This window comes from Camelus bactrianus, chromosome 19 (assembly GCF_048773025.1).
Source record: "Camelus bactrianus isolate YW-2024 breed Bactrian camel chromosome 19, ASM4877302v1, whole genome shotgun sequence".
Classification (NCBI taxonomy): Eukaryota; Metazoa; Chordata; class Mammalia; order Artiodactyla; family Camelidae; genus Camelus; species Camelus bactrianus.
Window position 1 is genome coordinate 1,535,420 of NC_133557.1, and position 26,634 is coordinate 1,562,053.

General features: G+C 41.2%; 1 protein-coding gene across 4 annotated transcripts in view; it reads right to left on the minus strand.

Moving 5' to 3' along the window:
• Positions 1–340: 340 nt before the first annotated feature.
• The window catches only part of BTBD3 (BTB domain containing 3), a 30,708-nt gene continuing 4,414 nt past the window's right edge, over positions 341–26,634 (minus strand). Inside the window, exons 1-6 of one of the 4 annotated variants that reach the window (XM_074346920.1) lie at positions 19,734–19,893; positions 9,473–19,521; positions 8,847–9,147; positions 8,264–8,354; positions 7,579–7,697; positions 341–4,328 (exon numbers count right to left, since the gene is read on the minus strand). In XM_074346920.1, coding sequence (XP_074203021.1) covers positions 3,296–4,328; positions 7,579–7,697; positions 8,264–8,354; positions 8,847–8,989 — 1,386 coding nt within the window. In that variant the 5' untranslated portion in view covers positions 8,990–9,147; positions 9,473–19,521; positions 19,734–19,893 and the 3' untranslated portion in view covers positions 341–3,295. Of the gene's footprint in view, positions 4,329–7,578; positions 7,698–8,263; positions 8,355–8,846; positions 19,522–19,733; positions 19,894–26,634 lie in introns of those variants that run through there. The other 3 variants (XM_074346918.1, XM_074346921.1, XM_074346919.1) reach the window with 3 other exon arrangements.

Sequence of the window (26,634 nt, forward strand, 5' to 3'; positions counted from 1 at the left end):
AGATGTGATTTGCTGTCCACACCCCAGGACAGGGAGATCCAGACCTCGGAGCAACTATCCCATCAGAATGCCAGCCAAGCACAATTTCCCTGATGGGAACAGAAACATGTCCATTCACTCCCTCTCCAGGCATTCAGCAATGCACCTGATTAACATATTTATTGTTTTATTATGCTTTTGACTCAAATTTTTACCTCTTTAGGGATCAAGGATATGTGAATACTTAGCAAACAAATGTTCCTGCAAAAACCATCTCTGCAAAATGTAAGTGCCACCCAAAGTGCCAGAATGAGTTCTTTACTCTTTCAAGGGACCCACAAAAATGCTAAGGAAAACAATCTATGAACCAGTTTTATTTTATTTGCATTTAACATGATTATACACATTCATGTGTCTAACAAGATCTGCACTGTTACATTAAAAATACAGTACAATAACATTCAACATGAGGTACTTCATATTTATGTATTTTTCCTTCATAAATAATGCTGTAAGCTACTGAATTCAAGCACTCTGATGCACAAGTGGTCTTGAATTAGCTGAGCTTATTTAAACACCTTAAAAAAAAACAGTTCAGTGCAATAATTATGTAGAAATTAGACCATTTACTTAAATACTATTTTAAGATATGCTTAAAGAACGTCACGTTAGAACTGCTAGTCTAGCCCCCCTTGTCCCCAGGACGTGAACAAGGACGAAGACTGCCAGACACACTGGGAACAGCATCTACTGGGCACTGGTTAATAAAGTTGTGTTTATACGCTAAGTTGCCTGCCTTGTCAGAATGATAGTTTCTAGTTTTAAAAGCTACAAAAGTCAAGGTTACCAAAGAAAATAAAGCAAGCACATTAGCCTTAATTCCATGTTGTGGAAAATGCAGAAGGGAGAATAGGATTTAAAAGATAACATTTTCTTATTTGAAACACAATTTTCAAATTTAACCCACAGTTTTCAGCACCAGCCAATCAGATGGTGGATGTGTCTTTTTTTTTTTTTCTTTTCAAAGTGACAGTAATTAATTTAAAATTAAGTTCTTCTACACCCAGTGTACAATCTCTCGTGGCCTCACCTGGCGGTTCCCGGGCCCCGTGGAGGGCAGCCCGTTGCCAGGACCACTGACAGTGAGTGTTTCTGAAGGGACAATCTTCACTCTAAGGGTGTCACACCCACCTCAACAACCTGATGTGATGAAATGAGTGCTACATAAAGTTTCTTCTCCGCTGGCTTAAAAATGAGTGCCTTCCAATCAGGTACACAGTCTACCATTCCACAAGGTAGCTATGAGTTACTGAAATGTTTAACCATAATTTATAAATAAAAACCCTTTGTATTTTTTACATTGAAAATGTTTCTTTGTTTCATAGATGGCTTGCCAAAACTACTACCTGTCATCTTGCTAATAAGAAATAACTGTTAGATATCTTGGGAAGTTGCCCTGGGAGGACTTACTTGTCCGTCATCACCAGTCACAGCTTCTGATCCTCTGTGCTAACAGACACAGGTAATGGCAAAGATGATTAAAACATTTCCTGTAATCCAGTGTTCTCCTCCATCAGGGAAGCCGGCCAAAGCAACAAGCCCACGTCTACAGGGGAAGAAGTGGCCCAGAAGCACAGGCAGTCACTCACTGGGGCCTCGCTGGGGCCAGCAGGGGGACCGTTTCTGTCCCGCCCCTCACTGGCCAGGCAGGGAGGAGACAACTCCCGAGCCGGCACGCACTCGGAGGCGCGCGGGCCCCCACGCACACACCCACCCCAGGACTAACACCTGCTCCACACAAGCCAGCTTCGGGCTCACAGAGCAGGAGAAGGAGGCGGCCAGGGACCACACTCTGGGTGGCGGGGAAGCCATCTCAGGATCACACTGAGCAGAAAAGCTGCCCAGAAACACATGGATACTTCAGCTGGGAGTGAACACAGTGGACGCTACCAGGGTCTCGGGCACTAACCCAGAACAAGCCTTCACTGAAGGAGAATTTTTGATGAGCTTTTCCCTCCTTTGTTTACATTATAACTATGGACAAATAAGAGTGCTGGATGTGATGCTGATGCAATGAACATTACGTGTCATCAAAGCTCCAGACCATTTTTGTAAAACCCTGCAGGCATATATTGGCACTTTAAGATGGCCAGAGGCCAGATTCTAGCAGTCGAGGAACAGGACAGAATTATAATTAACTAAGAAGATAGAATGTGGTCAAAGTAGACCACGTAAAGTATATTTCAGATTAAAAAAAAAATCAATGAATAAAAGTATCTTACTACATTAACATGTGGTGCTACAAAACTAATAGCTATTCCATTCATCTAAAGAATCGTTTGGTCCTCTTTTCATAGGAAAAAGGGAATAGGGATTCTATACAGTACAACTTTTGAAAACCAGCAAATGGTAGGGATCATAAGCTAAGTGGGGAGAAAAGAGTTTGACTTTTTCAAACCGTGTGTTCTGATCCGCACTTGTAGTATGGGATTCTTTTAGGCTTCCTTTTTAAACTGTGTTAGTTTAAGTTAATAGGCCTCAACTTTTTTCTAATGACGACAAAATTTTGTAATTTAGTTACTACTAAAAAGAAGTCTCTGTACTGCAATATTTTGTTTTCTGGACTAAAACGTAAACCTGCTTGTAGCAAAAGTCATGGCCTAAAACTTCCAATTTCTTACTTGCTTACTTTACATTTACACTTTGGAGTTTAAAATTTAACAATTTTGTGAATTTCAGATTTAAGAAAAAGCAATGCTTAAAAGTAAAATATTTAAAAGGAAATAAAATAGGAAGGTAAATATGACTACTGTCTACTTTCTAAATTATTACTTATCAAGCAAAACTTTTTTCAAAATTGTACACTGAGGTTTATCTGTTTTGGAGGGAGGGAGGGGTTCTGTTTAAAAATAATTCCTGTTATTATTATTTTAGACTATTTACTTCTATTTGTCAAAATAAAGTCCAAAAGGACTGAGGTGATCCAAAAATTCTCTTAAAAGGAACAAAACTGGGAGGTCAGTGGGGCAGTTGAAAAAATTGGAAAAAAACACAAAATCTCCCCAGATATGTATAGATGCCACTCTAAAGCCTACAAGCCTTGATAAGAACTTGGCTTTTTCAGGCATAGAGTTGAAAGCTGAATGCTGCGTTTTCGCTTGTACATAATCAAAAGGCTGAAAGAAACTAGAAACTGCCTACAGCTCCATTCATTACAAATCACCTGTGCTGATCACACACCTGCAGCCGCGCTAAGCATCGAGCAAGCAGGGGGCCCAATGCGACCACAGAGCCCAGGCCACTTCGGAACGTGTTTTCAAGCGTAGAAGATGAGTTCGGGGATCTGCCCGCCCTGCACCCCAGTGCCGTTGGTGCTGTCCGAGGAGCACTGAAACTGGACGGTGACCTTGCCACACTGAACCTCCGTCATGCCCTCCTGACCAAAGTAGCTGAGTTCGTTGCCGTCCAGTATCACGCTGGCCGTGTAGAAGGTGTCCGGCTCGATCTGCACTGGGTACTCAAACCACACGGGGAAGGTGTTGCTGGAGCCGTCGGAGAAGTACTTGCTCAAGTTCTGCCCCAGGACGACGCCCTGCCGCTTGAGTTCGATCTTGGCGCTGTACTCGGCCGAGCCGCAGCTGGAGCCGTACAGCCCGAAGCCGGCGATGAACACCCTCTTGTCCACGGCGAACTGGATGCTGTCGCAGCGGCCCCGGTAGCGCCACTGGTTGCTGCGGTAGGCGCACGACTGGAAGCGGTGACAGCGCTGGGGGACCAGGCCCTTGCGGGCTTTGCTGACGAACTGCAGCTCGGGCTTCTTGGCTGCGGTGTACCAGAGGAAGATGTCGTTGGTCTCGTTGAGAGTCAGCACCCCGGACTGCGCGGCGCCGTTGGCAAAGTCGTCCAGGGCCATGGTCGGGATGCGGATCAAGTAAAGCGCCTTCCCGAGGACCTTGCGTTTGTTTTCAATGCTCAAGGCTAGGTCTTGCCGCTGGCACTCCACCTCGGCCCAGTTGAGAGCTGCCTCAAAAACCACAATCTCTTTGGCATTCAGAGTTTCCCTGCGGAGGATGCTTTCCAGTGTCTGGAAGTCGATGTCGCAGAACCCCTCGGACTTAAGGGCTAGCTCGGCCTGGGCGTCGATCACCTCCCAGCAACGCTGGGTCAGGTCTGGCTCCTCGAACAGGCAGCTCTGGGAGAGGAGGACACAGGCGTTCTTGGCGCTCAGGCTGGTCTCCAGGAAATTGACGCAGGCCCTGGCGAGGTGAGGGACGATGTACTTTTTGGCAGCATAAAGAGTGGCCAACACTGTGTCAGCAGCCAAGTCAATTTCGTCACAATAGATATATCTGAAAGAAAGAGCACAGCATGAAAACGGAGTTTTCACAAAATGAGCGGGTCCAGCAAGAAAAGATGCAGCTACTTTCAGTTAGTGCCAAGAAAATCATCTGATGTGACAGTCATTACAAAATGATCAGACATGAAGGCAACAAGTGAAATATATTTATGTATTATTAATATTTCAACTCAGCAGAAAGTTTGTATAATTAAAGACATTAACTTCATGTAACCACTGTAGCCTCTGTTTTATAATCTACATTCAGTGTCTTTTGAAGAAAAAAAAAAAAAAAGATACCAGAACTGTCTGAAAAAGGACTGTCATCGCAGATAGTCAATATTAGGAAAAAGTAGCAAAATCCTATTAAATATACTGTGTTATATTTAATTAAAATAATCCCATATATTTTAGGAGAAAAAGTCTCCTTTTCTTACTTAATTTTACTTAAATTTTTTTCTACACATTCAGATAGAAACAAATATCTTTAATACAAGAATGTTAGCAATGACTTGGATTTTCCTTAAACACAAACTGAAACCTGATCTTAAATAAGATATTTTTTAATAGTTCCAAGTTCAATGGATTTTTAAATATGAGCTCTGATGCTATCTTCAGTTAACTTTACATTGAATCCAATGTAGGCTTTGTATCTGGCTTTTTTTTATACTCTAAATTCTTTCTTCTCCCCCACACATTCCCTTCCACCTTCAGAATTAAAGAATGCGTTATTCCCAGATACATTTAATTAAAAGACAAAGTAAGCCAAAATACACACTATTTGTGTACTTCTGTGAAGTAACCCTATTTCAGGAGAAAAGACACTTCTTACTGTTTTGGGGGACAGTGGCAGTCTCCCAAAATGGTACATAAAGCGATAAATCATCTGCTTCCTTTATTTCCCTAGGGTTCCCTAAGAGATGGTCAGTGAGATCTGCACATGGGTGAAAAATACATCCTAATAACATGATTTAAAAAATTTTCTAATAAACAAGATTACACTGTATAGCACAGGGAAATATACACAAAATGTTATGATAACTCACAGAGAAAAAAATGTGACAATGAGTGTGTATATGTCCATGAATGACTGAAAAATTGTGCTGAACACTGGAATTTGACACAACATTGTAAAATGATTATAAATCAATAAAAAATGTTAAAAAAATTTTCTAGCTAAGGTGTTTAGCTACTTGCTGTGAAGTTTTTCTTGGTGGAACACATGTAACGAGAAATCAGCAATGGCTTCTGTAAGACAGTACAGAAATACAAGGGTGGCAATGAGAAAAATGACCACAATCGCAAATGGAACCTGCATTTTTGCTCTCAGGAAGCCCTTACTCTTCTTAGACAGAATAGAGCCAGCTGCCCCTGGCAAGGTGGCAAGGTTGCCCGACAGAACACCTGCAGCAGGGATGCTGCGACCAGAGGACCAGGACAGGGGGGAGGATCTGCAGCACGGTCAGCACTTTGTGGCTCCTACTCTGGGACTGGCCAGTCTTCCCTTGTTCTCGACAAGCCCCTCTGCAGTAGTGCCGGCTGCTCACACACAATGCAGGGAGGAGGGAAACCCGGCCTCTGCTATCCCAGGCGGCAGCAGATGGCACCTGCTACACTTCTGATTCCTACCACTTTACGTGGACTGCGTTTGTACTTTTAAAAAATTGTACGAAGATACATTCTAGGCAGCACATTTGTAAGAAAAGATGCTTGTCAAATGATGAACCGAAGGGCTTCGGTGAAAGGGAGCTGCGTGACTTGCACTCAGGTTTCCTCACTGTACCTGCACCTGTAGCGACTCAACACTCCACTCGACTACAGTGGAGCCAAAACGCCCAGCCAGTGCCGGATTTCTCCTCTGCAGCACAGACAGTGTCAGATACACGAGGCTGACTTCACTGGTGGGGAAAAGTACACACAAAACCCCTGCACATAAAATTCGTCTCTGCATGTGTATCTCTAAAGACTACAGAGGTCACAAAGGGTCTGTTGGTTAAAAGTGGTGGCTTAGCGGGGGGAAGGTATAGCTCAGTGGGAGAGCACGAGCTTAGCATGCACAAGGTCCTGGGTTCAACCCCCAGTGCCTCCATTAGAAAAGCAAATAAATAAAAGCGGTGGATTAGTTTACCTCTTGGTACTTCACATGCTCACTTGCCTTTAAGTTCCCTCCCTCCCACTGTAAAAGTTCTAGCTGGCAGCAAATGGATTTAAAAACTACACTACAGATAAAGAATTAAGCACTTTACAGTTCTTGAGCTATCATACGTATTTTTCTGTAGGCAGAAGATAATATCTATCAACATTTTAACTTGTGGACCCAATGAATAATTTTTTTCAACATTGTATTTATTCCAGTGAATCAAAATCCCTACAGCAGCAGATAACCTTGAGCTCTGATACACGGTGGTGTGCTAGAATACGGATCAACGAAGATCACATAAATTTCGTCTAGAATAGTCACTGGGTTCTGACTACACGGTAGCCTGTCACGCTGTCTGGAAACCATACATGTCAAAGAAGCAGATTCTATTTATCTGGTTAACATGCACTGGATTCTGAAAAAGACCCATGACATAGAAAACTATTTTTCTTTATAAATATAAATCTTGTAACTTTACATTTCTATATCACCAATTAAAGTTTTCCTGAACACATCCACAGAAAACTATAGAAAACTACTCATATCTTTCAAAAATTTCTCCTCTACTACAAAATGCAAATACTTCTTATCCCTGAGAAAACAGTATGTGATTTTATAAATGTATGTAGTATGTATGTGTGCATAAAGATTGGATAATTTCAACAAATAGTAAGTTTTATATTTGCTGACAGGAGACAATAACTCCTAGAAAAATTAAAAATCTCCTAACTGGTAGTATTTAAATAAGGTATATAATTTCTGGAATTGTGAAGCAAAAATATAATTTGTGTCTCTTTAAAGACTTTTCCACACACACTGCTTTTAGAACATGCTCTGTTAGATAATGACTACACCAGAAAGTTACTTTTCTTTAATTATAAGTCATTCAAAATGAAATCACTGTACGTGCCATTTGCCCCCCAAGGTGTGATTAAAAACGCCTCTTTCAGTCCACAAGCTTCCTGTGGAAAGATCCACAGAGTAATATTTAAAGGGTAAGCAGCACCCTCTTTCTACGTCAGTCTCCCTTTTCTGTTACCTGGAACTTAGGTTTAACTGTGAAACCAGCAGAGTACCAATACAGCATAAACAAACTCTTTCCAGACATACGCATGGTGCTTACTTCAGCATCGCGAGAAAAGCAGCAGGGTCGACATCTGGTATACGGATTTCATCTTTGTCCTCAGCAAGTTCTCCGTAAAACATTGCATGGAACACAGAGCTCCCAACAGCTAAAACATACTGTGGAGAAATGGAAATCTTATTTCATGCACTAAATTGAAAACAGTTTCAGCAAATCAATCCAAAAAAACAACTCTAAGCCATCAGCTTTAGTGGAGACAGGGCACCTAACACCTGCTCTGCTGACAATGTCCAGGTACAGTGGATCTGGCTGTGAAAGTAAAGGATAGATGTTCACACAAACTAGTCCCTCTGCTGTTTATTATCAAGGCTTTAACAGATTCATGCACAGGTTCCCTCGTTACAGAATAAATAACATAAAGGCTTATCTAACTGATTTCTAGGAGAAGGGTAAACATACGACTTTCCTAACCTATCAAAACGACTTTCCATGACTGAAGAGGTAAGAGGGCATGTTTCTGGGTGAGATATAAAGCTGGGTAGAAGGAGACGAAGAAAAAAATTAAGCGTGGCCAAGGCCCTCTGGAGAGGCTGCGCTTTCTCTGTGATCTGGTGAAACACGCACACCGGCCGTCAGCGAGCTGCCCACCCCAAGTTCCTGGCTCATGGAGAGGGTCCCTCTTTGTAAATCTCAGGACTAAACCGGTAATGCAGCTGTTGCTTACTTTGTGTCCCGGCAACCGCTGAGTCCCACCTGGTGGCCCAACCACAAAATGGACATCTGCCATCAAATCATTATTGAACATCACCGCATTTCTATAAACAGAGGCAATTCATTAATTCACAGCAGCCGGCGTTTTAACACCCCCTCCCCAACAGACAAAACCCACAAAAGATGCACAAGCCAAGCAACAGTTTACTAACTTCAGGGTCAAGCTACAGACAGAGGTTCCCACTACACACCTGTGCTTGTGATCACCGCAGACACATGCGCAGTGACTCAAGCTAAAGGGAGAGAGAGTTCCCCAAACTTTTCTTTAGACCAGGGACAAATAAAAGGTTTCTGTCTTCTACAACCCACAGACACAGCCCTGTCACTTGAATGCTGCAGCTTACAAAAACATTTTTATCTAAGAGGAAAACAGCTGTGCTGTTTTGGGAAAGATACAAGGCAGTTTTCCATTACCAATAAAGCTTCTGGGAAAAGAGGAAGCGCAGATTTAAGTTAAAATACAGCACAGGTTGTGCAAAAGCAGAAACTTCAACACAGGAGAACTTTTAAAGTAAGCATGCTGGCCCGGCACTCACCTCTCTCTGATGGTGGGATAAAGACCCTGCCAGTTCGGGGCCGGAATAAGGTTGTTGTTGCTGAGGTTCTGCTGGTGGTACTGCTGGACCGTGGTGCTGCCGGAGGTGGCTGGTTTTTTACGGGGGAATATGTCAGCAGCCATCTTCTTCTTCTTTTTAGTCTTCAAGGTGATTATTTCATAGCAAACCGGGGGCAACTTGCTGCTGCTGCTGCTGCTGCCGCTGCTGCTGCCGCTGCTGCTGCTGCTGCTGCTGGGGTTTGTTTTCTTTGAGCTCTTCTTGGACCTGTTCTTTACCGTCTCTGGAAGCATCAAGAAGAAGGTGAGACATTTCATGTTCTTTTCCTTGTCATCTACCATGAGGACAGTAGGTCTCTGTTTATAGCTAGGTATCCCAAATCGGCACGAGCTTCAAGGGAAAGAGGCCAGCACGCGCTAAGATGTGGACAGAAACCGACCAGCCGATGCTCTGCTTCTTTCCTCAGCCAGGCAAGGTGACCTTTTTACTATGTTGAAATTAGAAACTGGCTTTAAGTTTTATCCAGCACCGGGTCTGTTAAATACATCCCCATCATGATTCCTGTTTCTCTTATTTGCTCATAAAAATAACCCAGTTTCCAAGATCACCTGAAAACGCTACAGTGAGCGAAGATGACAGGCAGAGAGCCGTGGCACTTGTTTTCTGAATTAGGTTAGCAAGATGTGCTGGAGCCCGTGAGTCTGCTCAGCCGGCTGAAGTTGTGTGGTGAATGGATCGGAGGAGAGTAGGTATTACAGCCCTGCAGATGGAGTCAGACAGCCAGTGCTCGGAGCCAATAGCTGAAGTCACCAATCATGATTGGACCAAGCAAAACAGTGACACCTATTGTAACGTGCATAGTTCTGATATTAAAGGAACAGCAGTTGCATTCTCTTGGCTACATTTAAATAAGATAAACAAGCTATGAAATATATTTAAAAACAGGAAGAGTTTATGCCCACAGATTTCTCTTCAGGAGATGTGCATTTTTACTCCCTCAGTTAAACAAAAAGGATCAGTTAACAAAGGGTAGAGACTGGTATCTACTCTGTTTCTAGTCAAATCTTTATCCTGGCAGCATTTAGTTTCTAGTACCTCAAACAAAATCCTCCATTCTACCAGTTAGAAGTCTAGGATTATTAATAGCAAAACCATATTAATCATATTTATTAGAGCTTAATGGGAAGGAATGCTATTTTTCTTTTTCCTTTTTTAATCTCTTTGAATGCAAGTTATAGTCGAGCGCAAAATAAGAGATGAGGTCATGTGTTCGTTCTACCTCCCAGTGTTTTCTAGCTCCTGTAATAATCTTTGACAGGCGTCCCAGATTGCAAAATACTGTTAATTAGACTAAAATGATATCAGTAGGCTTAGCTGCGCTGAAATGTAAGACATATTCTGGATGTAAAAAAAAGATTCAAATGAGACAAGTCTGTTAATCAGTGTTTAAAGGTTATAATTCACTGAAAATACGTCAGATGGGGGCCCTGGTTCAAGGCTTCAAAATCCAACCCAAATGTTATGGTTACATTCAGTCTTGTCAGAATTTTAAACAATATAATCCACAAATTCTAACATAAAAACCAATAAGGCTGTCTAAAATAACACATTTTCTGATGCTGCCTCGCTAAGACACAAACAGGTTCTCTCTGCTTTGAATCTGAACAATACTAACTACTATGTGTTTTTCATAGATGTGAATCCTCCAACAATTTGTAGCTTTGTTGAGTAAGAAGAAACTGGGACACTTGTTGTAGGTACCACACATTGCGTACTCATCTCTAGAGGGACCAGTGAGGGAATGTAGCCACACCGCGAGTACTGGGGGACTCTCGCTGGTTTGAAGGGCAGCAGCCACGTGCCCCCGTCCGACACACCTCCACGACCACAGCCCTGCTCCCCCTGCACAACACCCATCTGAATGTTGCGTTCCTGAGAGAGGATCCAACAAATGGGACCTTCGACTGTTTTTACAACCAACCACCTACTAAAGACAACACAACTGAAGTCAGACTTTAAATTCCTGGGACCCTGAATCACCAAACTGAACCAAGGAATATCCTCTTTGTTGTCACCGTTATTATTCTTAAAACTGTCTATGAAGCCACTGCAAGACAGACTGAGTGCAAAGAGAACCATGGTCTTTAGCACAGAACGTTCATCCCCATCTCATACAGACCCTGACGTGCCGCTTACGTATTCCCAGTCACAGGGCTAATACACACAGACATATTTCAAACACATTCTACCACAAAGTGTGTGTGTGTGTGTGTGTGTGTGTGTGTGAGAGAGAGAGAGGGAGAGAGGGAGAGAGAGAGAGAGAGAGAGAGAGAGAGAGAGAGAGAGAGAGAGAGACAGAGAGAAGCACATGGAGAAAGGCATGAAGAACAAGTGAGTCCCTTTTAGAGCTAACTATTCAGAATATGGTTAAGACCAAAGGATTTCCCTAGTGCTCAAGGGCAGCTGAACTTCTTGACTACCACGCTCTTAGGAAAGGCCCCAGGACAGGGGGTCTTTTGACTGGGATTAACCCCCTGCATATTTCTAGCAAACCTAGCATCTGGCTTTCCAGGTCAGAAGTAATCAACTAGAATGGAAGGGAAATGAAGGGTTTTGAGACAGACATACCAGCAGCTGGACAGACAAAACAGAAAAAACATAATAAGCAGACAAGAACTTAGAAGGTTTTGTGGGTTTTACTCATTTTGCATATAGTTCAACACCCTTCACCAAAACACTGCTCTTACACCACTAAAATGAGGGGAAAAGTGCATGTAATCGTTTAAGAAAATGACATAATATTTTTAAAAAGTTCTTTATGAAAGTAAATGTTTCAATTATTTAGAAAATTAAATTTTGTGGAAAGACTTGGAAATACTGGCTAAACAAAGTGGTGCTAAGTAGAAATCACATAGAGCAACGCTGCAAAGAGGGGCCTCGTTCTCATTCACAGGTGTGGGGACTCATGAGCACAGCTGTTTTAAAGATACGTTCTTAAGTACAAAAAGTAATCCAGTTTGTTAAGAAATAAGAATGCCATTTTAATTTTTGTAGCCAAAGTGGAAAGGCAGGAAAACGTTAATAAAATCAAGACAATGAAAACCGTACTATGGCTACCGTGTCTTGTCATGATAATAAGGCAGTTAATACAAGGTCCCTGCTGCTGCAAGTGTCGTCCAAGCAGCACAGCAGCCTCTCCTGGGAGCCTGTTAGCAACCCCGGGTCTCAGCCAGATTCTGGATCAGAATCTGCATTTTAACAAAACCTTCAGAGCAATCTGTACGAAGGTTAAATTTGGGAAAACCTCACACAGATGACTAAGGGAATGTTACCAGGTCTTCCTAATAAGCCAGTATCAACATCTAGAGGCATGTTTTACATTCAATTATCAAGCGAACAGACAAATAATTCAAAATAAGTTAATTTGGTTTGGGCATAAAACTTAGCAACATTCATGCCTTGTTCTGAAATTCTGATTAGCCCCTAACTCAAAATTCTATGACTTCGGTGTGTAGACAGCCAAATGATAAGCAACCCCCCCTAATATTTTTCAATTCTCTGGGAAAGAAGCTCAAGCCCAGATTATTTTAAAGGGCAATGAGAGAGAAAATCAGTAGGAAAAACACAGGATTAAAAAATGCCAAATGTGAAACAGGTGAATCACTTAATATTTCTAAATAATCTACTTCACAATTCTATTTCAAAAAATTAGCAGTGTGGTAGAGCACAATTAGCAATCAAGTAATTTGGTTCAGTCCTGGCTCAGCCACTACAAACTAAAGAGTGTGTGTTGCGGGGGCGGGTGTCTGAACAAATCATTTAGCCTTTAAAGCTCCTACAGAATGAAGATGTTCATCTAGAATTGATGAGTGTTTCTCGAACTTTACCCGCAATCCGTGAGTCCACGGTAAGAAATGCATTATGTATTCAGACTCAGTACTAACACACACAAACAAATGGGGAGACAGGTCACAAAACAAAACTTGCGCTTAGCATGTTATGACACACTCTGATACTTTCTGTTTTACTCTTTTCTATGTTGGCTTTGATACATCCAATTGATTTCATGACCACGGTTTAAATAACACTGGCCTAGATTACTTCTAGGGACTTTTAAGGTTTAACATTCCAGGGTTCTTTTCTATCAAGAATCTGGACTAGAGGCCACTAGATGAGGCAGAAGGCAAGGCTGCATCGACTTAATGGAGCCCATGAAACCCTTCAAATAACACGCAAAACTGCGAGTTTGCATTTATTTTTCTGGAAAAAGAACCCATAGCTGTCATCTGTCTTTCAGAGTAATCCATGACCCAGAATACAATTACATATGTTATAGAAATCAAAGATGAATTTGAATATTCAGAATATTCATCGCATTATTTTATTTTCTGCTTTCATTTCTATAGTTTATTTCATTAAACACAAATTATAGCTTCTTCCTCCATCTTGAAATTAAATATAAACAGTTGGAACCCTATCTACTGAATCTGTAACCCAGAAACATCACCAATGGGGTTGAAGAATAAAGGACACCAGCACAGTATCTACTGTCAAATTTCACCTCTAAAATTTCTTTCTGTCTAGATATCACTTGTTCCTACATATCTTGAATTTTAAAGCTATTATGAGACATGGTTAATCTGCCCTAATAAAATGAACAATAGGTTAAGTCAAAAAACCTATCAGTCTTATGAAAGTATTCTCAAAACACAACAGGCTGATCACACAGTGTATTAGGTGTTAGGCATGCAATAGTGAGCAAGCTTAGGAACGAAGCTTAAAAAGTCAGCTAATAATAGTGGATTTCAGGTAATTTTATAATTGCCAGAAAGTTCAATCACCTTTATCTACTTCCATTCAATTACCAATAACAACAAAATTATAAACAGAATTTAAGCTCACTACTTAGATCATCCTCTTCACCACTGGAAGGTTTGCCAGACACCCTGCTTTTATCTAGTAGAATCTTGTTCATTCAGTTTGGGGGTCTTGAGTGAAGTTTAGAACTAAAAGAGACTGTAGAAATCATTTAATGCAACTATGTCCTACAGATAAGGCAACTAGGGGTCCAGAAAACTACAGGATTAGAGAAAGTCCTCAGTTGGGTTTGGGCAATCTCTGGACTAAAATGCAGATTTCCTGACTGCTGGCTGAACTGTGTCTGTTCCACTCTAATTTTCACCCAGAGTAATTACTCCACATCCTGATGTAATGCTTTATCTTCATACTTCTAATCTACTTTAAAAGAAAAATACATGTGCAAATTTACAGACGTGAAAACCACGAACCCTGCAAGGGGCAACTGCTAGAAGAATGCCAGAGAGACACTTTCTGGAAGGAAACAGAGGAACTGTACCAGGAAGGAACCCAGGAGCGCAGCGGCGGGGAGGAAGCTAGCTGCTCAAGAACAGAAGAGGCTCTCCAGGTAAAATGAGAGTCAGAGAACCGGCCACTCCTGGTTAACACCAACAGATCCTATGCCAACAACTAAGAGAGCTGGCAACTCTTGCTTAACCTGCTCTAACCCTGCACTCCCGGTCTGGACTTGTATTTGGTTTACTACAAGACACCTAAACAGCTACAGAGGTGAGGGTAACTGAGGTTTAAACAAGGAAGGGTAGACTGAAGAAATGAGAGTCACTTCCAGAGCCTAACAGAGGAGAGATATGTAACCTGATAAATTATGATGGAACAGTGTTTTGGTTTTGCTTATCTTTCTCTTTGATACTGAGCAAAAGTTACGCTTGTGATCTGGGAGGTAAAAGAGATAAGTGACAAAATGTTGGCCGTCCCTAAGGATAGCAGCAGCTGCTGGAAAACAGACTACATGCACGCTGAATTTGGAAATAAAGATGGAGTCAAGCACTGGCAGTATGGTATAGTGAAGAAAGTAAGAGCCAATAACAAGTGGCCTTAAGGTTAGTCACTTAGACACCATTAGCCTCATTCTCCTTGTCTGCCAAATGGGGTGATTCTACCCAGCTCATCGCTTTCAGGTTTATTGTGAAGGCAAGATCACATGTTTGTGAAAGCACTTTGATAAAAAGTTGAAAACACTCTGGAAAGGGAAACTTCCACCATTAGTAACAAATGTACTGAAAGCAGGAAACATTTGTGATACAGTTTTCCAAAACACAAAAACCCAAAGATTAATCTGGCTCCCTGCCTTGTAATCTTCCAGGCTTCAGGGCTACTGGTATTTCATCACTCTGCAGGCGTGCTCCAGCCCCACCAAGCAGGTCCCAGGTTGCTGTGGATCTTGCTCAGATTTTGCAGGTGAGGTTCAATAAGATGTGTGCGTTGTGATCAGGTCAATGCCTGAAATGTGCACCTGGAACCGGCACCCCAGGCAGGGTGTCCACTGGACCTGGAGACCATCTGCTGGCAGATGCCCTGCTGTACCCACCTCCTGAGAGAGCCACCCAGCGATGTCTACACTAGCAGCTCGATTTGGCCTCTCAAGGACTCAGTTTGAATTCTAGCATCAAGGGTGATGATAGCTAAGATGAACAATGGACAAGGCAAGCCTCAGTGCTGGCCGAAGGATGGGGCTCACGGGTGAAAGTCGTTTCCTCTTCCCCACACAAAGTTCCAGTTGACCTTAAACTGTACTTTAAATTTGGAAGAAATGTCCAAAGGTAGAATCGACAATTCTCTGAAGGCAGAAACAATGATTCTTTTAAAACTTCATATAGTATTTAACATGACATTTGATGATTATAGCTGTGTCTGTAACTTGTTTGGAGTATTAAACTCATATAAATGCTAAATTATTTTCTATCATATGTTAAATGAAGTGATCTTGAAAAAGAACATATAGGATATATCATAGGAGATACTCTAAAGATAGGTATTTAAAAGAATACTACTATGAATTCTTTGTAAAGTTTAAGATACTTTGGTAAACAAGGAAATCAATTGCTAATTTCCATATACTCTGCATGATCTCATGTTAAGTTTCCTCATATTGACCACATAATCTCTCTTACCTTTCCCAATTCTAGATTTCTAGGGTTAAATAATCTGTATAATGTTTGGCAGAAACAATGATTTATTTAATATAGTTTCCCTTATATTTTAATACTATGATTATGGCCAATATCTAACTTAAACTTATGAGTATACATACATGGCATATTTTATTGATTGTAGGATTCCTTTTTTCTCCCCTCCACATTTTAACGTCTCTGAAATTGGGTTGTAACTTATAATTAATGGCGTTTTGTGAGTATAATTATTAGGCTCCCCACTTTCCTGTTGGTACATAAAATAAAGGCATGTCTTACAACTGATGACACCTTACAGCCTGTGAAATAAGGTAAATATATATATATATATATATATATATATATATATATATATGTAATTCAGCAGGAAAAAAGGACTCTCTTCTTTAGGTTGGTTAATTATTCCCCTAACCACGCAAGGTGACAGCTCAGAATTCTGGCTGAACTACATTAGAAAAATTGAGCTTTCATCAAGAAATCATCTGATAAGTATATAATCACAATTCTCAATTGAGACTGCTGCTATGACAACCGATGATATGGTAGAAAGTCTAGATGGAAATTCCAAAATGAGAATTTCCATTGCCAGGACTGGTAAGAGTTCCAGCATTAATACAATGTGTTTCTAATATTTTCCCATGGCACACAGCTATCCATGTACGTGTAATTAAAAGAAGGCTACGATCTCTCTGGGTAATATTTGCTAAAGATATTTTATCCATCAATCAAAAATTTATTAACTTACAATGATGTTATACATTGGTTAAACCTGGAGCTAAATGACTCCTTTGAAATTATTAATAATTTTTAAACAAATAGAATCTATTCTAAAATGTTAGTCTTAAGAGGAAGAAATATCATCATATTACAATGATCCCATTAGATATATGGCTTTCTCCTAGGTACCTGAAAACAATTAATTCAAAGAAAAGTAAAATGAGGGCTCAGGAGGTCCTTTCTGAGAAGGCCTGAAGGGGGGCTCTTGTGACCCAACAGGGGACATTAATCCAAAGGCCCTCTTCGCTTATGTACTTAACCAAAGAATGTCTTCCTCTATGTGGTGAAGTCACCCTTTTCCAACGAGCACATGGAACAGGAAGAAAAAATCCAGACAACCTTCAAATCATCAGATATTCCGCAATCAGTCTTGATTATTAACAGGGTATCACAAACGAATTTTCCCAACGTTCACAAATCAGTGAAAAAGCCCTGCGAGGTAAAATGAGATTCCCAAACATAAGTCACTCAAGGGAGCTTAGAAACGATCACTGCTCTCCTTTCCCTCAGCTTCCTACCTCCCCCTAAAACACCTGAAGGGATGATACAAACTATCTTAGACTAAAAATTTTTATCACTGCAAAATGAACAGGATAGTGTTGGTAAATGCCAGGAAAAAACAAACAACAACAACAAAAAGCAACCTTCCATTCCTATTTTAGCAAAAACACAGAGAAAAGACCAGTTGTCAATTCTGTGTTTTGACCATCATAACACCCATATCCACAAAGACTTCAATTAGTTACTATTTAATGGAACGCCTTCTTTCATTTTTACAATGTATGTGACTAGAGTGAAATATACTTATTTCAAGCAAAAAACACAAGATCTAAAAATAAGAGCTCTGCTATGCTGGGAGAAACTGCGCCGTGGGAAAACACCGACACGTCTGAAGTCACAAGGCATCTTCACGCCCGAGTTTCTACATACCTTTTCTGGAGTGGAGACCAACAAATGAAAATGAAAAAGGCACACACATTTCTAAGCTGAGTCACAAAAATATCTTCTAACAAAACATCCAAGTAGAATTAGAAGCCTGTGACAGAGAGTTATTATGGAAACCAGCTTCTGGCAAAAACTCAAAGTAAAATCTGTTCAAAGTCCAAATAAAAAAATATGTTTTATGCTACTTTTAATCAGCTTTAAAGTCTTCAATTCCCCATGACTGTTGTGAAGGACACAATATAAAGGCACATTGTACTGTAATGTTGGCATAGCCTTAACTATATCAAAACCAAGTCGCATTCAGAGACGGCCACCATTTGCTGCAGAAATAATTACTTGGCACTGATAAAGTTCTCTCTTTTGCTTCGATCTCTCATGCTGTCATAATCAGAGCAAAAAGTTGAGGCGGTTCTATACACTTTCATTGTATGTGTCAGAACTAAGAAAACAAGGTATTCCCCCAAAAAATTCAATTCTAATAATATATTCAGCAAGTTTTTTCTTAAATTAAGGGCTACTATATAAGTAGGTCAGTACTTGAACTGCCCAGAGTTATAGAATAAAATAATTTAATTGCTCATAAAATAATGCTCAAAGAAGTCTCACTTAGAAAGTCATGACTATTCATAGAACTTTGTTTTTTAATTTTGGGTTTCCTCAATCTCTGCATCATATAACAATAGGCAGACAGTATTTATGTTAGAGCAAGCAGGTAGCTAAATATGAGCAGAGAAAGGGGGACATGGGCCAAATGGTAGAAAACCAGACATCTTGTGAACCACGGGGGTCCTTGGACAGACCAAGAAAAACAGGATCCTCTGGACTGATAAAAATCATACCTTCTGGGTTGATAAGTGTCCTGGAGGCAAAAGGGTGGGACAAGACAGGAATCTCCACTATCTGAATGTAACCTTTTGATCATTATGACCTCTGTCCAAATGTAACCTTTTGCTTATGATACCACCCCCCATCAGACTGTAACCTTTGTTCATTATGACCTCATCCAACTTCCCAATCAAGACTAAATAAGGACAAAAAAAATCCCTCCTCCCCACCTGGGAAGGTGGGGCTGCGATGAAGATCAGGAAAGATGACCCCAAACCCCTCCTCGCCAATGACTATTCTGCCCAATCACAGCCATATAACCAGCTTGCCAAGGAAACTCGGGGCAGCTACTCACCTGGGTCTACCCGCTCTTTCCTCAAGAGCGTACTATCTATCCCTTAACAACTCCTTGCTTTGCTTTCTTGACCTCCATGTCTCGTTTCTGAATTCTTTCTGTGACAAGACAAGAACCTCTGGCCGACAACATTATTGTGTGTATCTTAACTATAATGAGCAGAATCAAAGTATTCAAGTCAAAATTTATTTTCAAAAAGTGACAATTCAATTGTTACTACTTTATTTATTTATTTATTTATTTATTTACTTATTTACTTACTTATTTATTTATTTATTTATTTATTTATTTATTTATTTATTTATTTATTTATTTATTTATTTATTTTTATTACACAGAGAAGCAGTCATTTACCACAGTCAAGAACTGCATGGACTCATACAAGACCCATGGTAGTGATGACTACTGGAACCAAACCATGGAAGGGCTGACGGTCTCTGAGAATGGTGATCAAAGCTTACACGAGTCAGGTCTCTGCATACCTGTCTTACTAGCCAGCTGCAGGGATGCCATGATCCACTGACAGTTCAGTACAGGAGACCTGGCTGGCGTCAGTATTTGTTTAATGTTAACGCTCTCTTACAACATTTAAAATATGGCATAAAAAGGAAATTAAAAGGGATATTTTAAGTGGCGGGTGGCCAAGTCGTAACCATCCACTCTGTGCTGCTCTTCGGTAAGAGGCTCCACGTGAAACGAGGATGGTGTCTCCTGCTGCATCGGCATGCCAGGACTGCAGACCACGCACCTACCCATAAGGAAAGAGAAGAAATCCTGCCTCACCTTTCTCAGAGAGAGGAAGCCACATGGCTTACAGTGCATTCTGCATCTCCATGATCTGCCTCCGAGCTGCGACTTGTCCTCTTCATTCCCCTACCTTCCGAACAAGACTATTCCCCAACTGCAAATGAACCCACTGCTTCCCGGCATCCTCACTACCCTTTCTTCCCTGCAACCCACCTGTCAGAGTCTATCCACCCTTCATAATGCAGTCCAGACACCTCAACAGGGAGGACTTCCCGGTGCTTCCAGACTCTCGGTGTCGGTGCCGCACTCTCTCACATCCCATCTGGGCTTAGGTGGTCTGATTAGATGAGTTCTCTGAGCAGCATCTCTAGACCTCCCAACAAGAGATAAGAGCATCACACCTGGCTTTCAATCATTACATAACAGGAAGGATCAACCTCAACACTTCCAAGTCCATTTGGAGTGCAACTGGTCCTCTGCTAAATGGTCTGAGACCCAGGGCTGTGAGGTTTCCAGCTGTCTGAGATGCAGGCTTACACAAGGTACAGTGGTAGAGAACCCAGACAGCTGTTAAATGTGCCCGGAGGCTCTCCTGAACATGTCTAAGCACAAATGCGGTTTTATCACATCACATTCATCTTGCAGCTAGTGCAACTGAAAATACTAAAGCTCGACTTAGAGCAAGTCTCCACATGTACTCAGAGCAAGGCTTTGCTTAATTAGAAGTCTAAAACTTCATGTAACACAGACAGTCACATACTCAGAAGTGTGGATTAATGAAGAGCAAGGCTCAGTTACCAGGACAAAGCTGCCTTTATCAACTAGTCTCATTTCAGGGTCTGGCGTATTTATTTATAACACCAGTAGAGAATTTTAGTGATTTAATGAACTAGAAAGGATTTTCAGCAATTCACATGAAAGGAGGAAAGCAGTCATATGAAAAACCTTAAAAAATGGATAATTAAAAAGACTTTTATATGTGGCTTTGAAATGTGTTTCGTCTGTACTTAATACTGAATGGATGAATTTCCACTATATTAGACATAGCCCATCTTCAAACAAAGTTACGATAAAATAGGCTTGTGTGTACAGGGCTGAGTATGGAACAGTCTAGAAACTCATGCCTACCCTGCAAACAAACCACACTGCTAGGGATGGGCAACGTCACCTTTCAAATTACCTCTGAGCACAAGCAAAACCAGGAAAACATCAGTGCGTTTCGGTGGCACACTTTACTAAGGACTGGAGTGCGAAGTAATCGCACTTTTAATTTTTTCCTCAAAAATAAAGAATTCTCAACTTCAATCTATATACTATCTTACAATACTGGAGTCAGAATAAATGGAAATGGTCATTTCAATAGTGGAAAAGCTGAATATACTAGCCGTGCCTTGAAAGTCTCTCGCTGGGCTGGTGCATTTATGAAAGGAAACTTACCGCCAGCAATGATTTTAAAAATCATTAGTAGGATTGGTAATGTAAACAAACTATCATAAAATAATGGCTTGAATTGTGTGTTGGAAAAAATATAACTTGAATTTTTAAGTAACAAGTTCAACTGGTTATAAAAGTGTATTTTCTGGAAAGTGGGATGAAGTAAACACATCGCTTTGCGTCTGTTGGTTAAAGTGTGTATAACTTTAAAGTATTAGGCGTTTAAGCAGTTGCGAACTGCGTTGGTTCAGAAAGTTTGAAGTAGCTGCAGTGACTGAGGCCCTCTGAAACCTCTCTGTGACATCCGGCAGTGGTCATGCATAACCAAAAGCCCCATGGGAGGAGCCATCTGCTCCAAACAGAAAAGGGAGCTTCAAACTTATAAGGACTGGTTCACAGCCAGACTCCTTTTCACTACTGAAACTGCTGGTTCCTTAGCTTTGAATGGTCACTCCAGTGCATTCTAAGTGGCCAAAGGGCACATCACTGAAGGACCTGTCCAGTGGCCTTGCCTTCCCCAGGCCTCCCCAGTCACACCTGCGGGGCTGGAGGATGCAGGAACAGTGATGAAATGGCTTGTGTGAATGCAGACGAGCTACCGTGCACTCCTTCGCCATAATCAATGATTCACAGGGATCTCTAGGAGATGCAGCAATAAAAACGGTGGATTTTATTAAACTTCAACCCTCAAGTACACATTTTCTTAATATTCTGTGTGATGAAATGGAAGTATGCTTAAAGCATTTCTGATGAAAATGAAAACAGAATGGTTGCCTCGGAAAAAAAAGAAATACTTGTGCAACTGTTTGTGTCAGAGCCTTTCAAGGAGAAAGTAGGTAGTAACGTAAACCAGAATTTCATGGGCTGATCCCACAGGTCCCAAAGAAATACTTGGTGACTAACTAGGGAATTAAATTAACAAGGAAACCCACTAATTCCCATAAGGAAGTTCTACAGCATTTACTGAAATGTGTGCTGAAGTCCTCTGGGGGAGGGAGCAGAGGTGCCTGCCTGCGCATATCAACAGCTGGGGCCAGCTTCTGGCACCTTTAGGTCCTGAGGCCACGGGAGGGGTGAAGAAGAAACCAGGGGAAGGGCCGAAACAGGCTGGGATGCACCTCTGCCAGGAGTGTCTTACACGGGAGTGGGGGAAGGGCTGGGTGAGAGGTGGCGACAGCTTCAACAGCTGTTTGGAGCCTGAACCTGCATCTGGAGCAGGAGGTGCTTCTGGGCAGCTTCTCACCAGCTTTAACGTTGACAGTAAGATTATTTTAACGAGAGAGACCTGCTGTAACCCTAATTAAGAATGTTATCATTTTCTAGACTTCCTAGGAATGTAGCTCCCTCTCCAATAAGCCCCCAACAACACATCTAAATGTGGTGTGACTGCTACACTTAACTTTCCACTACATGGTCCATGCACAAAACGAGAACAGGTGGCAGTCTAGACGTAAGCCCTGTCTTCGCACAGACCTCACGTGTAACAGCTGAAGGCCAAAAATCAGTCCCTCACTACAGAGTAGGTTCGTCTGCTAGTGCTGGGCAGGTGAGATCGCCACTTCCAAAACCCTGGATAAATATAAGAAAAGGTGGCAATTAAAAAAAAAAAATTCACGAAGAAAACAAATACATAGGTCCCCAGCCCAGCTGTAGAACTATAAAAACAAGCTGCTTTTTCCAACTGGGCTACCCATTAATAGCCTAAACTAAGGACTGTTTTGCAATTCAGCAACAGAAAAGCAGTCAATGCTTTCCACTCTGCCTTGGCCAATAGTACTGACTGTTTAGGGTTCAAAGTAAATTGTAATAGTGATATTTCTTAAAGACTGAATCCTCACAATTACAAAACCAAGATACAATCCGAGCTTCAAAGACAAGGCAAATTCATCAGGTAGATGCATTCAGAACAGTGGTGTTAGTGGTGCTTGCAAAACTTTATTTCCAACATGTATAGCAACTGTGGCTAACATGTTTATACCCTCTGAATATGGGACCTCCCTTGCTCATATACTATTACAGAAAAACTAAATAGATTTAAAAAAAATAAGGAACTGCATATGTTTTAAGAAAAAAATAAAAACTGAGGAAAATGTTCACATTTTATGTTTAGGTTACTGGTACTGGGTGGTATTGGGTTTATGCATTTCTGGAGATATAGAGATCATGATTTTGTTTTATTATCTATTCTTTCGCTGCCTATACAATCTCTAAAATAATCATATTTTTCTTGCACACAATTCCACTAATTTGCACAGCAATTACAACAATATAAAGCATACAAGTATTTCTTGCTCTATCAAAAGAGGAGAAGTCTGATGTTTTTTAGACAGAAGTTCTCAAATTTGAAGGTCACAAAATGAGTCTCTAGAAACTGTAAGCAAAACTTTAAAATGACTGCTCTAATGATTGCTACAGGGATGGCTGCAATGCACGCCTGTCTGGGAAACTGAAGGCAAAGGACTGAGATCCTTTCATTTTGTGGATTTAATATCATGTTCAATTATGTGCTTCTCTGTGGCTCTGAAGGACTTCAAAATCACCTTATAAAATAACTCATTTCAGCTAGAACCTCAGAGGGAGAAGAGTTTAAAGGGGATATGAGAAATGGGGAGATGTCCTGAACAGCAAGAAGGTATAAAAGGAGAAACTAAGTGATCACATCCACTTTCACAGACTGGTTGAGGAACAAATACAGCAACAGTACATCACTGATACCAGGGAGCTCAGGCACCCTGTGTTTGGAAATGTTCCCAAGGCGAGGCCACTGCCCGCCCTTGGTTAAAGACTGAAATCCAAAGAAAGCAGGTTCTAGAATTCAACTCACATCATTCAGATGTGAATCGAGGCAGCTGGCTAGGCTTTCTGATACTTAGGTGACCTGTTCCTACACAGTGGCACAGCTTAGCACTTCACAGTTTCCTACTGAATCCTCATAACCACTCTCTGTATTGTAATACCCATTATAAACTATACATGTCCTGCAACTTCTCTCTTGCTGGTGAGATGCTAAATCATCAATGCTGGATCCATAGATGCCAAAGGACTACACTGCTTTATGAGACAGTCTTTGGGAAAAAAAAAAAAAAAAAAGAGAGAGAAGGCAGACTATATTCATTCATTCAAAAAACATTTACTGACCATCTTCTATGTTCCAGACACTTGGGACACATTCATGAACAGATATAAAATAGTTGCCCACGTTGTCTAGCAGGGATGCGGAAAGAGACAAATCACCAAAAATAAACAAACAAGTAAATAAGTAAGTCACATAGTAATTTAGAAGAGAGATTCAGGGCATGATTTGTGATTGTAAAGAGAGCAGACATCACCAACAAGGTGCTCATTTAGTGAAGACTTGAAGGAGGTGAGGGAGTTGGCCACGAATATATCTGGGGAGAAAATATTACAGGCACAGGGAAAACCGAGCACAAAGACCTAGAAGTGGGAACATGCCTGGGGTGCTATGGGATCAGCGAGGAGGTGAGGATGGCTGGAATGAAGAGCATGAGGGGGAAAGGAGTTGGGAGGAGGTCAGGGTTCCTGGTAACGGGTCTGTGTTGGGCCTCTGAATCATCATGAGGAATCTGACTTTTACTCTGAGTAACATGAAAAGCCACTGGAGGGTTTTAAGCATATCAGACCTATGTTTCAAAAAGATCACTCTGGGCTGTTATGCTGATAACATCACAGGGAAGGAGAAAGGAGAGGCCACAGCAACCATGCAGGCAACAGGTGCTGGAGACTAGGACGAAGGTGCTCGCTCGCAGAAGCGGGAAAAGGGCCGAGCTCCTGGGTTTATCTGGAAGACATCTGTATGACTCGGGATGCATTCTGAAGATAAAGGAGCAGGATCTGCTGACAGCCTGAATGTAAAGTGCAAGAGAAAGAGAAGAGTCAGGGTGATTCCAAGCTTCTTGGATTGAATAACCTGAAAAAATGGAGCTACCCCCACCAAAGTGGTGCAGGTTACAAGGAGAGCAGGTTTAGAGAGGAAGATCAGAAATTCTACTTTAGCCCTGTTAAAACTGAGGTATCTTTTAAAAATGACTGAAAAGTCAGTAGGAAAAGCAGGAGACTGTGCTGTCCTCAAAATCAGATGAAAAAAGTCAAATTAAAAAAGAGGGAATGATCAATTGTACCAAATGCTGCCAACATATAAAAATGAGGACTAATTGTTGGATTTAGCAATTTATAATTTTCTTTTGAAAAAGTCCTGGTCACCGTACCCCACCTGAGAAGATGTGAATATGCACTGAATATGATGTTATCTTTCAATTTTGTCATGAATTGAATTTATTTTTCTAAAGAATTATTCAAAAGGAAGGATTTACTCCAATTTAGTACTTGGGACTCAAGTCGCCAGATTTACTAAAAAATACCAATAATAAGCTGTACCTGCTAACAGTAATTCGCTAATACTCAATTCCTATCCCTTAGAAAAAATAAAAATACCTCTAGGTAAATTGGAAACAAAAGGATAGATTTTCTTTGTCCTTATGAGGAATTATGATAAACCAAAAGCCAATACTGTACTACTGTTTTTCCTATTAAAGAACAACATCAGTTTGCACCTTATTGCCATTACTATTTGGTAATGTTCCAGAGCTATTTTATAGTGTTCCAGAATGCTAACACTAGTGCAGCCTGCCATAAAACCAAAATACGAGGCATAATTATTAGAAAGAGTCACAAGCATCATTATACACAACTGATTATATAAACTGCAAAAAGCCCTTAGAATAAGACCCAGCTATGAAATAAAGATACGTAAGTCAACAACCATCTTATGCCAACAATAGCCATTTTGAGGACTCCATCAGGACAGCAACAAAAACATAACTACCTAAGAAGAACCCTAACAAGAAATATTATGACCTACATAAAGATTAAACAGACAAACACATCTCTGCTAAGAGGCAGAAGGTCTGCATAACTTTTCATGTGTCTTAATAGAAACACTGACTACACTACATGTACATGACAGTCCCTGCCAAAGGACCAAAATAACTGGATACTTCTTAGTTTCAAGCATTCATCTGCAGAGTCTTCCAGGTTAAGATGGCAGGTTTAACAAAACATTCAAGCACATCCTCTCTCTAAACTCCACAAAAATGGTAGTAAAGAGATCTTTCCAGAAGATATAGACCCAAGGATTTAAAGAACCGTAGCGGAAATTACAAAATCATGAAGCAGATGGGACAAGCATCAACTTAGCAGACCTAAGAGTGAAGCACTATGCTACCAGAGGGGAAAGCTGAGCAGCACTCCAGTGTGCTCCAAAACTAGAGGGGAAAGGGCGACGGGCTGAAATAAGGTTGGCACAGGGTGTCTGAGAAGCCCTACCTCCCTGGATGCCCTTCCCACCTCCTCACTGTGGAGCCCGGAAATCGATTCTTAGGAGAGTAGGTAAAGGTTAAGTCTTTGGATTGTGAGAATACCAGAACCTTCCCCAAAGCACCTCCGTATAAAGGAGATGCTAAGACTCCAGCCAGATGCCTCCTGAACACCAGTGGCCACACCCTTTCCTCCGCCCTGGGTGCCAGAGGAAGACCACTCTCTGACAGCCCAAGAGGAAAGACCTTACACATGGCCCCAGTGAAGACCTCAGAAGAAACCCTTAACAGTCAAAAGGCTGCTAAGCAGAAGGGAGACCAAGGGGACTGGTGGTTGTGTGGTGAGC